Here is a 15,975-nt window from a genome sequence, read left to right as displayed (position 1 = left end):
ATCAGAACAGGAATGGAATATTAACAATGGGTTTTTCATCATTACTTTGCCCTAGACGCTTTACTTTTTAGTCCTTGCCAGTCCTTGCCACTACTGGAAAATTGTGTCAATATGTCCGGGGATAGAGCAGAAATCCTCCTGGGACATTCTCCACGAAGCTCTCCTGGAGGTAATTTGAAAGCCTTTGCATTAGGTTCCTGGGGTGAGCAGCCTTATTGCGTCTTCCATAGTAGGAAACTTTTCCGCGCCAGGCTATCAGCAAGTACTCCGGGATCAGTGCCTCGCACAGCATGGCCGCATATGGCCCCGGTTTTTGCTGGCATTCATGCAGCATGCGGTCTTTCTCTGTGTCCGAGATCCTCATCAGAGTGATATCACTCATGGTGACCTGCTTTAAATTAGGGGAATGTTAGTATTGGGACTGATTGCCAGTTCCGTTCCATAACTGTAACCAGGGGTTTACAGCCACGCGGTGGAGGTGGGACAGGGGCAGCATACAGGGATCTTTCCCGGGGACAGCTGCGAGGGGGGTGGGACAGGGGCAGAGTTCATGCTGGCTGGATTGCCGGCAGCAGGAACTGGCCATCGCTAGGGGCACTGCTTTGAACGTGAAAGGAAGGAACTGCTATAAATTAAGCTTTCAGCAGCCAAAAGTCTGCTGCCTACCATGTCCACCTGCTAGCCGAATTCCACTGTCCTGCCCTGCTTGTGTGATCTGCACTCCAAGACCCCAGGCACTGAATGCGAAGGCTGAAAATTCGACCTTGTCCTGAGTGCGCATGCGATAGGTGCTGTGCATGGTCTTGTTCACAGAAAAAGACTATGTTCATTGTTCACAAAAATGTATCTTTGTGAGGAATTCACTCCCTTTTTCCCATCCCACAGCTGCGAGTGTCTCCCGTCCTACCCCGGCATCCCCCTCCCAGAGGTTGGCGCAGATTAGGTACAGAAGGAGAAGGACACGGGACGAGATGTTCTCCGAACTTATGGGCTGCTCCCGAGCCAAGGCGGTACAGCAGACCCAGTGGAGGGAGAACACGTCGCAATACCAGCGATCACACAGTGAACGGGAAGACAGGTGGCATCAGGAAGACGAGCAGACGACTCAAATGCTCCTTGGACTAATGAGGGAGCAAAAGGACACGCTCCAGCGCCTTGTAGATGTTCTGCAGGACCGGAGGCAGGAGGACAGAGCCCCGCTGAAGTCTCTCCCTAACCGCCTTCCCCCGCCACAAAGTCCCATCCCCCCCTCACCCAAAGTCCCAAGAAGGAGGGGCGGCAGGGGCCGTGAAAACAGTCACTCCACCCCTGCAGACTGCTCAAGTACCAGACGGCTCTCATTCCCAAAGTTTTGATAAGTCCTTTCCTTCACTCCAAAAGCACCTCACCCAAGCCCCCGTCCCAGTGTCATCCCCTGTGTAGTTGTTAATAAAAAATACGTTTCTGTTCATTACTGTTTCCGTCATGTTCTTTTAGAGGAGAGTGTGTTGAAAAAGACTTTTTATCAATACATTAGAAGCAAGAGGAAGACCAAAGACAGGGTAGGCCCACTGCTTAGTGAAGAGGGAGAAACAGTAACAGGAAACTTGGAAATGGCAGAGATGCTTAATGACTTCTTTGTTTCGGTCTTCACCGAGAAGTCTGAAGGAATGCCTAACATAGTGAATGCTAATGGGAAGGGGGTAGGTTTAGCAGATAAAATAAAAAAAGAACAAGTTAAAAATCACTTAGAAAAGTTAGATGCCTGCAAGTCACCAGGGCCTGATGAAATGCATCCTAGAATACTCAAGGAGCTAATAGAGGAGGTATCTGAGCCTCTAGCTATTATCTCTGGAAAATCATGGGAGACGGGAGAGATTCCAGAAGACTGGAAAAGGGCAAATATAGTGCCCATCTATAAAAAGGGAAATAAAAACAACCCAGGAAACTACAGACCAGTTAGTTTAACTTCTGTGCCAGGGAAGATAATGGAGCAAGTAATTAAGGAAATCATCTGCAAACACTTGGAAGGTGGTAAGGTGATAGGGAACAGCCAGCATGGATTTGTGAAGAACAAATCATGTCAAACCAATCTGATAGCTTTCTTTGATAGGATAACGAGCCTTGTGGATAAGGGTGAAGCTGTGGATGTGGTATACCTAGACTTTAGTAAGGCATTTGATACGGTCTCGCATGATATTCTTATCGATAAACTAGGCAAATACAATTTAGATGGGGCTACTATAAGGTGGGTGCATAACTGGCTGGATAACCGTACTCAGAGAGTTGTTATTAATGGTTCCCAATCCTGCTGGAAAGGCATGAGTGGGGTACCGCAGGGGTCTGTTTTGGGACCGGCTCTGTTCAATATCTTCATCAACGACTTAGATATTGGCATAGAAAGTACGCTTATTAAGTTTGCGGATGATACCAAACTGGGAGGGATTGCAACTGCTTTGGAGGACAGGGTCATAATTCAAAATGATCTGGACAAATTGGAGAAATGGTCTGAGTTAAACAGGATGAAGTTTAACAAAGACAAATGCAAAGTGCTCCACTTAGGAAGAAAAAATCAGTTTCACACATACAGAATGGGAAGAGACTGTCTAGGAAGGAGTACAGCAGAAAGGGATCTAGGGGTTATAGGGGACCACAAGCTAAATATGAGTCAACAGTGTGATGCTGTTGCAAAAAAAGCAAACATGATTCTGGGATGTATTAACAGATGTGTTGTGAGCAAGACACGAGAAGTCATTCTTCCACGCTACTCTGCTCTGGTTAGGCCTCAGCTGGAGTATTGTGTCCAGTTCTGGGCACCGCATTTTAATAAAGATGTGGAGAAATTGAAAAGGGTCCAGAGAAGAGCAACAAGAATGATTAAAGGTCTTGAGAACATGACCTATGAAGGAAGGCTGAAAGAATTGGGTTTGTTTAGTTTGGAAAAGAGAAGACTGAGAGGGGACATGATAGCAGTTTTCAGGTATTTAAAAGGGTGTCATAAGGAGGAGGGAGAAAACTTGTTCACTTTAGCCTTTAAGTATAGAACAAGAAGCAATGGGTTTAAACTGCAGCAAGGGAGGTCTAGGTTGGACATTAGGAAAAAGTTCCTAACTGTCAGGGTGGTTAAACACTGGAATAAATTGCCTAGGGAGATTGTGGAATCTCCATCTCTGGAGATATTTAAGAGTAGGTTAGATAAATGTCTATCAGGGATGGTCTAGACAGTATTTGGTCCTGCCATGCGGGCAGGGGACTGGACTCGATGACCTCTCGAGGTCCCTTCCAGTCTTAGAATCTATGAAAGGGGGTTGGTAATTGGAGAGGACAGTCACCTTTACCAGGGTTCAGACACGGGGGCAGGTTCAGCAGCAGGTCACACACATATTGCAGTCACTAGGCACCCTGGTCAGTCTGGGAGGTGGTTTTCATGTTCTGTGGGGGGAGGGGGAGCTATGTGAGTTTGTGGCGGGGTAGGGCGGTTACAGATCTTATGCAGCGGTCCTTAGCCTGGATGACAGAGCCACGCAGCAGGGGATCTGTAACCGTCCTCCCCCGCCACAAAGTCACATAGCCCCCATACACAGAGTTCCGAAAAGGAGGTGTGGCAGGCTCCGTTGAAACAACCAGTCCACCACTGCGGACTGCTCTAGGAGCAGGAGCCTGTCATTCCTCGAGTTTAGAAGCGTCCTTTCCATCACTACACCCACTCCCCACCACAGTCTGCATCCCAGTTTCAACCCTTTACCACGAAACCCTTAATAAAGAAAACTATGTTAATGAACAAAGTTCCGTTTATTTTATTTTTAAAGGTGTGTTGGAAGGGGGGCAATGGGGTGAAGGGGGTATGTAACTGGAGAGGATAGTCAACATTAAGTGGGTAAAGAAACGGGGGCAGGTTCAGCTTCTCTTTAAACAAACGTAATAGTCACAGGTTACCCTGCTCACTGTGGAACCTAGCTTTCAAAGCCTCCTGGATGCACAGCGTATCCCGCTGGGCTCTTCTAATCGCCCGGCTGTCTGACTGGGCATAATCAGCAGCCAGGCGATGTGCCTCAACCTCCCACCCCCCCATAAATGTCTCCCCCTTGCTCTCAGAGAGATTGTGGAGCACACAGCAAGCTGCAATAACAATGGGGATATTGGTTTCGCTGAGATCAGAGCGAGTCAGTAAGCTTCTCCATCTTCCCTTGAGACATCCAAAAGCACACTCCACCACCATTCTGCACTTGCTCAGTCGGTAGTTGAGTTCTTTTTCACTGTCCAGGGCGCCTGTATAGGGCTTCATGAGCCAGGGCATTAGCGGGTAGGCTGGGACCCTGAGGATCACTATAGGCATCTCCACATCCCCAGATATTTTGTGGTCCGGGAAGTAAATACCTTCCTGCAGCCGTCTAAACAGACCAGAGTTCCTGAAAACACGAGCGTCCTGAACCTTGCCGGGCCATCCGATGTTGATGTTGGTAAAATGTCCCCTATGGTCCACCAGTGCTTGCAGCAACATTGAAAAGTAGCCCTTTCTGTTAATGTACTGGCTGGCCTGGTGCTCCGGTCCCAGGATAGGGATGTGAGTTCCATCTATAGCCCCACCGCAGTTTGGGAATCCCATCACGGTGAAGCCATCTATGATGACCTGCACGTTTCCCAGGGTCACTACCTTTGAGAGCAGTAGCTCAACGATTGCGTTGGCTACTTGTATCACAGCAACCCCCACAGTAGATTTGCCCACACCAAAGTGGTTCGCGACTGACCGGTAGCTGTCTGGTGTTGCAAGCTTCCAGAGGGCTATGGCCACTCGCTTCTGGACAGTCAGGGCTGCTCTCATCCGGGTGTCCTTGCGCTTCAGGGCAGGGGACAGCAACTCACAAAGTTCCAGGAAAGTTCCCTTACGCATGCGAAAGTTTCACAGCCGCTGTGATTCATCCCAGACCTGCAGCACTATGCGGTCCCACCAGTCCGTGCTTGTTTCCCGGGCCCAGAATCACCGTTCCACAGCATCAACATGACCCATTGCCACCATGATGTCCATGGCACGGGGTCCCGTGCTTTGCGAGAGGTCTGTGCCACTCTCAGACTTAATGTCCTGACCGCGCTGCTGTAGCCTCCTCGCCCAATTTCTCAGCATCTGCCTCTGAAAAAGGTGGATGATAAGGTGCGAGGTGTTTACCATGGCCATAACTGCAGCGATGGTCGCAGCGGGCTCCATGCTCACAGTGCTGTGGCGTCCGTGCTGTCACTCACCAGAAAAGTGCGCAAACTGATTCCCCGCTGGCGCTTTCAGGGAAGGAGGGTGGGAGTGACGGTTGAATGACGACAGTTAAACAAAACCACCCTCAACACATTTTTTTCCCCAGTAGGCATTTGGGGCTTGACCCAGAATTCCAGTGGGCAGCGGGAACTGTGGAATCGCTGCCCACAGTGCACCGCTTCCAATGTTGACACTTGCCCAGTTAGTGTGGACTCACAAAGTCAAATTACTATTCTTAGTGTGGATACACACCTTCGACTTTGTAATATCGGTTCCACTAATTCGATTTAAGTAAAATCGAACTACTCTCGTAGTGTAGACGTACCCTTTGTGAGGGATGATATTCTCTGGAGCAGCTATTTCTTTGCTAAATGGGATTCTGAAAGTGCGTGAGCGATGCTGCATGACTGGAACCAGAATCCTTCCTATCCCAGATAACTTCTGAGAAGTTAAAAGGGGACATATACCTACAGTTGAATGGAGGGTAGCTTCTGAGCCCGCAACTTAAAAATGAGCCAAAATGATTTAAAAACAAATACAGAAAACTGTTCTGAAGTCTCAGTGATTAACAGGCAAGACAGGCAAACTCAACAATGACACACAGTATGAAATAAAGTATTTACCTTGTTTTACTTGCCATGACCCGTGTCCCGATTTTGAGCTTTCCCTGCAGGAGGTGAGTATATCACAATGTTGTAGCACCCTGGTGTTTGTGAACTGATCTCTAAAGTTTGACGCTGGCTATGATGATGAACCTGTCCCTTAGGGCTCAATTGTGAGCTTGGCTGTGCACTACCCACAGCAAACACTGCACAGGAGGAGGGAAAGCAACTGCTTATCATACTCCTATGAAGAAAAGTGGTGCAAAGGAAGAAACAAGCTACACCACAAAAAAGGCTGGCAAAATTGGGGGAGCAAATTGTAATTCCCAGAATCACAATGGGGTCCTTGTCCCGTTCCTGAGGCAATGGAGCCAGAAAAGTTGAGTTGCTGGCTCAGTGATTTCTCATCTGAAGATTAACTGCTGCCTGTTGAGATTTCTTTAGGACAGGGACCTTATCTTTGTATGTTTCTATAGCACCGAGTAAAATGGGACCATGATCATGTTTGGGACCTTAGGTTGTGACTACAACATAAACAGTACATAACTCCAGCAGTCTCATTCAGGCAAATCTCCCAAGCCTATGGGAGTTTTGGGTGCACAGGGAATACAGAAGCAGGTCCCAGGGTTGGTGCTGTTTACTTAGGATTATGCTCTTTTTCTAATTTGAGTCAATTATTTGACTTTCAAACTTTGATTAAGTGGAACAGTTGCAGGGATTGTATTGTATTTAAGCATCTACATTTGAAAGATGGAACAGATGACTGTCCCATGACTTTTATTGTGATAATTTGGCAGAGGATGACCAGGAATTAAATATACAATTGCACAATCAAATGCACAACTAATACAAGGGGAATGACTAATACATGGGGATGGTAGTACTGCCAAAAAGGATCTGAGGAATATAGTGACTCACCAACTGATTAAGTCATCATCAATATGATGCAGCTGCAAAAAAGCTAATACAGTTCTGGGGTGTATTAAGAGGAGTCTTATCTGTAAGACAAGAGGTATTTGTCCTGCTCTACTCATCACTGGCAAGGCCTCAGCTAGAGTACAGTGTCCACTTCTGGACACCACAATTTAGGAAAGATATGGACAAATTGGAGAGAATCCAGAGGACAGCAACAAAAACGATAAAATGTTTAGAAAACCTGATTTATGGAGAAAGGTTAAAGAACTAGGCATGATTACACTTGAGAAGAGAGGACTATGGGGGAACCTGGCAACAATCTTCAAATATGTTAAGGGCTGTTATAAAGAGGACGTGATCAATTGTTCTCCATGTTCAGTAAGGCAGGAAAAGTAGTAATGGGCTTAATCTGCAACAAGGGAAATTTAGGTTAGAGATTAGGAAAAACTCCCTAACTCTAAGGGTAGTTAAGTATTGGAATAGGCTTCCAAGGAGGTTTTTAAGAACGGGATGGACAAACACCTGTCAGGAATGGTCTAGATTTACTTGGTAATGCCTTAGTGTAAGAGGTTGGACTTGATTTCTCAAGGTCTCTTCCAGTCCTACATTTCTGTGATTCAATGTGCTCCCCCCCACACGCCAATAGGTTGACCTCTGTCATGAGTACCTGAGGGTTTGGCGGGTGCATGTTGTAGAAAACACTGCAGCTGTTGAAAAGCAGGTAGTGACCAGGAATACTCTCAGTGGCCAAGGAAGCTTCAAAATCCCTCCTAAAGTTAACCTCCATCTTTCTGTCAACTGTATCTTTAGGGAAGAAATTCTCTTCTGATGGGATCATACATACAAATCCTGTAAGTTTAATATTAGTCTGCTATTTGAAGGAAGTTAAAATCAAAGTAAGGTTAGGAATACTTGTGGCACCTTAGTAAGGTTATACTCTCAATGAAATCAATTCACAATTAATTGGAGAAAAAGTAAAATTATCTGAAAAAGATTAGTAACAAAAGCATTTCTAGAGCAAGTCTGAATGTATAAAGCACATACAAGTAGTATTGAGAAATGCATTTTATTTCATGCAAACAATTTTATTTCACTAGATATTCAAACAGACGATTAAAAAATATATCCAGTACATCAATAATTTAGAACACTACACAAAAACAACTGCAATTCAGTGAGGGTCAAAACAACACAGCATGAAATTATGCACACTTATACTTGTATCATAAGGCAAAAAGCTAGTCTATCCATAAGCAGCACTCCTACAGCCTATTCTTGATACACATTTGAAAATGGAATAAGGTCTGCAATTACTCAAGTGGTACCAACAGAAATAAATTAATTCCCTGCCCTTCCACTTATGTCTATACCAGGGGTTCTCAAACTTCATTGCACCGTGACCCACTTCTGACAACAAAAGTTACTATACGATCCCAGGAGAGGGTGACCGAAGCCTAAGCACACCTGAGCCCCACCGCCCCAGGCAGGAGGGTAAAGCCTGAGCCCCACCGCCCCAAGTGATGGGGCCAAAGCTGAGGCCCAAGAGCTTCAGCCCTGGACGGGGGGGCCTATAACTTGAGCTCCGCTGCCCAGGGCTGAAGCCAAAACCTGAGCCCCACCACCAGGGCTGAAGCCCTTGGGTTTCAGCTCCAGGTGGTGGGGCTCGGGCTTCGGCCCTCAGCCCTGGGGCCCAGCAAGTCTACCGACCCCATTAAAAAGGGGTCACAACCCACTTTGGGGTCCTGACTCACAGTTTGAGAACAGCTGGTCTATAGGAATGAAAGTATTCAAGTAAGAGTTTTGAGAGAGAAAAATTCTGAGACACCATTCTCCAGTTACTACATTTCATACGAGTATGTCATCTAATAAGACATAGTCATGAAGTAATAACCAAAAGTTGAAAATTGGCATTGCTTACATGTTACAATCTAGTTAGACACATTAACATGGTGAGGAGCACACCCTATTACATTAGAAGTTTCAAAGAATAATCGCTAATCTTGCTTTATAACAAACAAAAGTTACTGGATGTAATACAGCATAATTCATACCAACAGTTCATTAATACAGTAGAGTGAGGGTTTGGTTCAAGGTGTAACTGTTTCATTGGTAATGGTTGGTCCATATTAAGGGAATGAAGAAATGTAGGAGTGTCTCAACTTCAGATTAGACTAATCTGCTAGGGGCACAAGTAGTATTGGCATAGTACTGCTGTGAGGCAGTAGATATCCCTCCACAGCACATTAGAGAAAGGGGATTTAAAAATCTCAATCAAAATGTTACAATCTATTATTTACAAAAAGATATTCTGTAAAAATTGCAATGACTTTCTTGCATTTTAGAGAAATTAAATGCTAGGACACTGAATATACAGAGCATCAAAACTAGTGTTTTTTTGTTAACTGTTAAGATTGATTCATTCATTATAATCAAATGATATATCAATGAAAACTACTTTCATAAGCTTCAGAAAAATCATTACTTCATAAAATGATCTCTAATATTTTAAGTGCACATTAGGTCTCAAGTAATTAACAGTGATAGTGAAAGAAAAGAACAGGAAACCTTCACTTGTTCTCATGGAACAGCTACAATATTCCAGGTTTAATTTAATAAAAGTACAGGTTACCATAATTACACTGAATTGGAGTAGAAAAACACCATTATTACACCTTCAATTGTATAAATAATTGTTAGGGCTGTGTTTTGCAATAGTAAGAACATAAATAGTGAAAAAAATAGCAGCTTTTCTCCAGTCCTCTTATTACTGTAATCATAGCTACTTACATTTACATGTCTATTTGATTAAACAAATGCAGGAGACATTAAGCATTCTTCAGTAGTGTGAATTACAGCAGTATAAGGTTTGTTCCAAAAGGACTTTTTCCTTAGCACTTTAAAATCGTACCTCAGGGATAACATGTTATATCTTCCGAGCCCCAACATTAGATATTGGTATTAATATACAGTAAAAACGAAGTTCTATAGTTCCTCCCCAAATTGTTAAATGATATCCTACATTTAAATGCTACAAGCCAGACCAAATATAAGTAAAGTGCACACAATTCACTTCAGAATGTAGCTATTTCTACACACATTTTTAAACATCTGATAATACAGATTTGCAAGTCTAGCAAAGACATTACGTTTAATTAGGTGTAACAGTTTCTCTACCCATACTTTAAAAAAACAAAACAAAACAACACTTCTGGATTATTAGTGTAGTTATGTTGCGCATTCTGATTTTTAAAAAAATTATTCAAAATTTGCATGGGTTTTCTAGTATATCACTGACATGACAGCATCCAAACATAGTTTCTATTTAACTTGCTACTTTTTTGGCATATTTCACAATTATAAATCAAGCAGTGTGAAAAACATGATGCAAGATAGGAAGTGTATATTACTTGTAATTTAATATAATGATATTTTAGTTTATAAGAAAATATGATTTACATACTCTTTAGTTGCATATGTTTATGTAGTGGCAGCATAAATACATGTTATTATTGTTCAATCTCCCAATCACAGTACAGTTTACAATGCCATTTTTTTGGACTTTCTAATTTTGAGTGAGTGGTGCAGGAACATAATATGTACATATTTTTGAGATTTATCAAGTAAAATAAATTACTATATCAGTAAACAGTATGTACTTACACAATTGTGTCCGCTCACAAAATGGTAACACTGATAAATCTTCCAAGTTTACATTTACAGGAAACCATACAGGATTCTTTTTCAAACAGAGTGTAAATTAATTAGTACAAGAATGTTTATTAAAAATCCAACTGTTGGTTTTAAAAGTCAATTCGAGTTTTGCCATTATCTTCAGTGGTATCAGGATCTCACCCCATTCATTTAGCTAACAATCAAAACCTAGGGAAACTCTGAAAGCAACATTTTAATACCAAACATCCTATCAGTGATGCAACTACTCCTGTGCTTTACGGACAATCCCTAGACAATCAGTTAATTGCACCATCACCTGGAGTAGACCACAAAACTTAAGAAATTCCCACCACAGTTAGGGGGTTAAAATTCCATGTTGGGATCTGTGTTTTAGTCACTGGAGTCCCATTAACATTAGAATCACCTGGCTAAATGCTTATGCTCCACTTTGAAAATTATCAGTGGGAATCCAGACATGGGGTCTAGTTAATGTTCTTATTATACGGGTCTGACCATGTTCTCACTGAAGTCAAAGAAAACTTCCATTGACTTAAATGATAGCAAGAGCAGCTCTCATTAGGGCTAGGTTCTACTTGCACAATGCCAACTGGATCAGGCTCTTCATGAGTATCCAGTATTCCTTCTATGAAGTTTATTCTCTCTCTCTCCTTAACAGCAGTGGAACGAAGAACAGATCCCCTTCAATGTGACTTGTAATGCATTAATGAAGAGCTTGTGCTTTTTGGGGATGTTGGGAGGGCTTCTTTATGAAGTTTAAAAACAAACTTTCAGGTCTTTTGGTATCATTGTTTTTAAAATAAAAAATATAAGAATGCCAAATCTAGTCTCATATGGTTTTGCTGGAAGACTTAAAAGAGGAGGAGAATGTGCCGAAGAGCCTGTGTATTTTCAGTAATCATACTTTGATTGAAGACGAGGGATAGAGAGAATTTAATAAAGATCCTTTCTCCAAAATGTTTCTTATTGGAGTTAAACAGGTGTTAACATAAAGACCGACAAACTTTTAAACAGTCTGAATAAAAATTTCTTTCCTCTCAATTGTTCAGCTTTTAGTCTTTGGTGCTGTCATTAGTTCTCCAATGATCAGTCTTCCAGGGCACACAAGTCCTGGATTTCTAAAGTTAAAAAACACACACAAGAGCAGGAACTCCCCAAACTCCAGAACACATTTTGAAAAAAATTCTCCCAGGCCCACTTTTAAGAGATAATTTATGTGCTTGGATGCAAATGAGGTTCCCACTGATTTCAGTAGGAACAGTACATGTATCTAAAGAAAGGATTCAGAGTTAATCTGCTATTATATGTCTATTTATGTAATGGGTTCTATAGAAGTGGACTAGAATTTCACTATCCTTCAAAATAGTTACTCAAACCATTGTAAATAAGCAGAGAATACACTACAAGTAGCAGTTTCTGAACTTCTGAATTATTATTCATTAAAGCAGGTTAGAATCACAACAACATAGATTTTAGAAAACAGACTATTACTAAATGGAATACCTCATCCATGAAAACCTATTTTTCAGTGTAACCCCATTTCTAGATGCTTTAGGAGTTGCCCATCTTTCAATTATGAAAAAGAAAAATAGTTATGAGATCTAATGCTTCAGCTTTCACCATCATTTTGCAATGAGAAAACTCCTAAATGATTAAAAAATGTCAACTTAAAACCTAACTTTGGCTGAAAATTGCAAACAAAGCAAAATTTAAGTTGAGCATATTTCCCCAAAAAAATCATTTGCATGACAGAATTTTTTCCACTGTTTTTCATTGGCATTTTTGATCGTGTTTATTTGCATGAATAAGCATTTCTTCTTTTTGCAATGAAGAGCCTAATTATTGCAAAATATAGGCACTTTGAAAAACACAGATACCTTACGCAAGGCAGTGCAGTTCGGATGTCAAAAGCATTTTCCAATAATGATTCATGCTACATAGTTCACTTCTTCAAATGGAAAGCTCCAGGAGTTTTACACTGTGCTAGAAGTTTGTGAAAAACTGTAACATTTAAAATTTAAAACTGATAAATTTCACATTAAAATTTCTTACACCAAGATTTTCAACTGCTACTACTGTAAAAAGTCTTCTTAAACAGCCACCAGATGCATTCCTGTCATTGCACACATGCTTGAATGACAGTGATAGCAAAAATAGTTATGTTTATATTTAACCTTAATTACACATGCTACCATTTATCTGCATATAATATTGAAAGAAAAAATTCCAAATTCTATGACTGATGTGTAAGCCTTCCACATTTTATGCCAGCGCATGTATGCAGAATTGCCATTCGATCCATTCTACTCATAAAGGGCCTGATCCAAAGGCCACTGAAGTCAATGGAAGACTTTTCACCTCAGTGGACTCTGATTCAGGCGAAAAATTCAAATCGCAAGATGTTTAATAACAGTATGTAATACAGTAATTCATTTAACTTCACTTCAGGATGACTAAAAACTACATTATATTTCTCAGAGCATCTTTTAAAAAAACATTCCTTCCAAAACTAAAAACAAAACAAAAACCAACAAAATATCCATCCCAAAACCTTAAGTTACAGTTCAATTTGAGCCCTATTTGCATGTACAAAAATTTAGTCTATATTCACCTTTAGCTAACTAAACAAGGGTTTTTTAAATCATTTTATCGCCTCCCCAAGAACAAAACAAAACAAAACACCCCACCCTGTGTAACAATGCCTGTTAATACAAGTATACTCTAGCCCATGATAAGTGAGTTATTATACAAGGTGCATTTCTAACTATTATTGTTCCTTTATTTTCCACAATTTTATTATTAAAGAAAAAGGTCTTTTTTGGTTCAGAAATGTTACAAACAGTGTTTTCCAAATAATGTGTAGCAGACTTTGATTTCTATTAAGTTTTCATAAGCTATGAAGGGATCAGACATCATCAAATATTCGGCTTCGTGACATTGATAAATACCTTCCACCAGACTGATACCTGTAGGACATACATAAAGAAAATCATAAGAACACAGAGAAGAGGAAAAAAAGAAAACATCAGTAACATATAGAAGCAACATCACATCTAGTGTGTATTAAAAAGAAATCTATTCTGCCCATTTTGCCACATGAAATATCTAAACTGCAGAATAACTTACATTTAGAGTGATTTTCATCCTGAATGATCCCAATGCGCTTTATTCACTTATATATAATAAAATAAATATATTAAAAATCTGTACAATAAAATTACACTAAAATTGAAATTCTAGTAATCTAACAAACACCTGCATAAGAATTTTATACATGGTAGTTATCTATCTGAAATTAAATCATTTAAATATCATGTGACTAAGAACATTTAAACATATTTGAGGAGGTCTTGTTTCTAAACTACCTTTCTCATTAGCCATGAAGAAACCAAAGACTATTATATTTTTGTTAAATTGTAAGGAAAAAAACATTTTTATTGGTATCTGAAAGTTTTCAGGTTGGATGAGCAGCAAAAAAGAGTCTACATAATATCCAGTGAAATAGCACCACCCAAGACCATTAAAATAGGGTTACCATATTTCAGTCCTGGAAAAAAGAGGACACTCCAAGGGGCCCCGCCCCAACTCCGCCCCCTCCCCGCCCCTGGCCCTGCCCCAACTCCGCCCCCTCCCCGCCCCTGGCCCTGCCCCAACTCCGCCCCCTCCCCGCCCCTGGCCCTGCCCCAACTCCGCCCCTTCCCCAAAGTCCCCGCCCGACTCCACCCCCTCCCTGAACGCTCCACCTCCTGCTCCTCCCCCTCCCCTGCTTCCCGCGAATCAAATGTTCAGAGAACGGAGTGGTCTCGAGCAGTCAAAGACCCTTCTTCCCCGTCCCCTCCAGTCTAGGTCTATCCTATTGCTGTCTAACCCGCCTCAGCTCCTCATCTGATTTCAACTGCCCCCCACTACCGCTCTGGATTCCTTGTCCCAGTTTCCTGGTCCTGTCTCACTCTCCTCTCTCCCCGCCCCCATCCCTCAGATGGGATGTTTGTTCTAGATTGGCAAAATTATAAGGCTTCCCAACATTTCAACACTTCCCATTCTAAATTTTCGGTTGCTTAACTATAGGCTAGTTCTGCCTATAACAAAGCATATTCAGAACTTCTGATTAAAGGGATAAGTATAGCAACCTCCATCATAGCTAGTCACCAAAGATTGAACCCGAGCCATCCAGACTTAAAAGCACGAGCTTCTACTACTTGAGTTCAAGATATAACTCCCTTAGCCGGTAGCTATACAGTTATCCTCTAAAAATCACCAGAGGACAAAACGCATGTCGGACAGTGAATTACAAAAGTGCCAAATATTATCATTAGACCTGCAATACTTTTCACAGTCAACATCGGGGGGGGGGGGGGGGGAGATAAACTGGGAGTTTAAGAATATTTGGTAAACAATTTTAGAACAACATTCAGTGCTGTGGTTTAAAAGAAAAAAAAACTTAAAACTCATAACTTAGCAGCATTCAGTGTTTGGAAAAAAAAAAACTTCTAGGAGGGATACAAGTTAAGAATGTTGAAACAGGAAAATGTTATGCTTAGTTACCACTTGGGCAAGGCGACATGCTATGTAATACTTGCAAGATGTCACTGTAATGTTTTACAATATATAGCAGCGCAATGCTGATTCCATTGATATTGTTAAGCAATTCATGCTGATTTTATTTCAGCCCACATCTTAATAGTTTTGAATACAAGATCACAATTTTCAGCTCAGTTGGTCTGAACATGCAGAGCTTTAAAACTGCTATGCTCTAAACTGTGTATTAACTACAATTTTATAAACCTGCATGTCAGAGAACTGTGTGCCACTACTACTAGACAGTGGCACAAGGCAATTCAATGTGAATCACAGAAATGTAGAACTGGAAGGGACATCAACAGGTCATCTAGTCAAAACCCTGCACTGAGGCAGGACTGAGTAATAACAACTAGACCATCCTTGACAGGTGTTTGTCTAACCTCTTAAAAAACTCCAAAGACTGCTATTCCATAACTTCTCTAGGTAATTTGTCCAGTGCTTAACTACCTTTACAGATAGGAAGTTTTTCCTAATGTCTAACCTAAATCTCCCTTGCTACAATTTAAGCCCATTGCTTCTTTTTCATGCATGTCCTGAGTGGGATGGAGGTGGGTCCAGGCAGTGGGATTGGGGGGAGGGAGGTCGAGGGAGTCGGTGGGTGTGTGGGGATGGACCGGGGGAAGCAGGGTGGAGGAACTGAGGGGGACAGGACTGGGATGGGGGGGGGGGGGGAGTAGGGTAGGGGCTGAGGGGAGCATGAATGGGATAGGGTAGAGAGCTGTGTGAGGCAGGGCGGGGGAAGACAATGGGGCTGGGCTGGGGAGGGTCGGGGAGAGGGACAGGGTCTGGAGGGGATGAGAGAGGGGAGCAGGACTGGAATGGGGGAAGTTGAGGGGATGGGACAGCAGGGGGAGTGATGAGGATGGGATGACAGGGGAGGCTGAAGAAGAGATTTGGGGCAGGACAAGGCTGAGGGCAGTGGGTTGGGGGGAGCAGGGGGACTGTGGGGGAGGCTGTTGGAAC

General features: G+C 42.2%; 2 protein-coding genes across 3 annotated transcripts in view; one reads left to right on the top strand and one right to left on the bottom strand.

Moving 5' to 3' along the window:
• LOC128839651 (alpha-protein kinase 1-like) lies at positions 1–1,450 on the top strand. Its single transcript, XM_054032835.1, has 2 exons — positions 1–169; positions 886–1,450. Exons 1-2 carry the CDS (start codon positions 112–114, stop codon positions 1,353–1,355), a joined length of 528 nt encoding a protein of 175 aa, XP_053888810.1. The 5' UTR covers positions 1–111; the 3' UTR covers positions 1,356–1,450.
• Positions 1,451–7,791: 6,341 nt separating this feature from the next.
• LMBRD2 (LMBR1 domain containing 2) overlaps positions 7,792–15,975 on the bottom strand; it is a 52,146-nt gene continuing 43,962 nt past the window's right edge. The window contains exon 18 of one of the 2 annotated variants that reach the window (XM_054032902.1): positions 7,792–13,397. In XM_054032902.1, the coding sequence (XP_053888877.1) occupies positions 13,337–13,397 (61 nt within the window). In that variant the 3' untranslated portion in view covers positions 7,792–13,336. The other variant, XM_054032903.1, reaches the window with a different exon arrangement.

The sequence above is a fragment of the Malaclemys terrapin genome, chromosome 6 (assembly GCF_027887155.1).
Source record: "Malaclemys terrapin pileata isolate rMalTer1 chromosome 6, rMalTer1.hap1, whole genome shotgun sequence".
NCBI lineage: Eukaryota > Metazoa > Chordata > Testudines > Emydidae > Malaclemys > Malaclemys terrapin.
Note: the sequence above shows the minus strand (reverse complement) of the source record. Positions and strands in the feature narration are given on the sequence as shown.

What these genes read in the sequence shown, in the direction of transcription:
- LOC128839651 (XM_054032835.1), top strand. Translation starts at nt 112, where the DNA reads ATGTCCGGGGATAGAGCAGAAATCCTCCTGGGACATTCTCCACGAAGC. An exon ending in TCCACGAAGCTCTCCTGGAG is followed by an intron (nt 170 to 885) that starts GTAATTTGAAAG and finishes CCCATCCCACAG; the next exon opens with CTGCGAGTGTCTCCCGTCCT.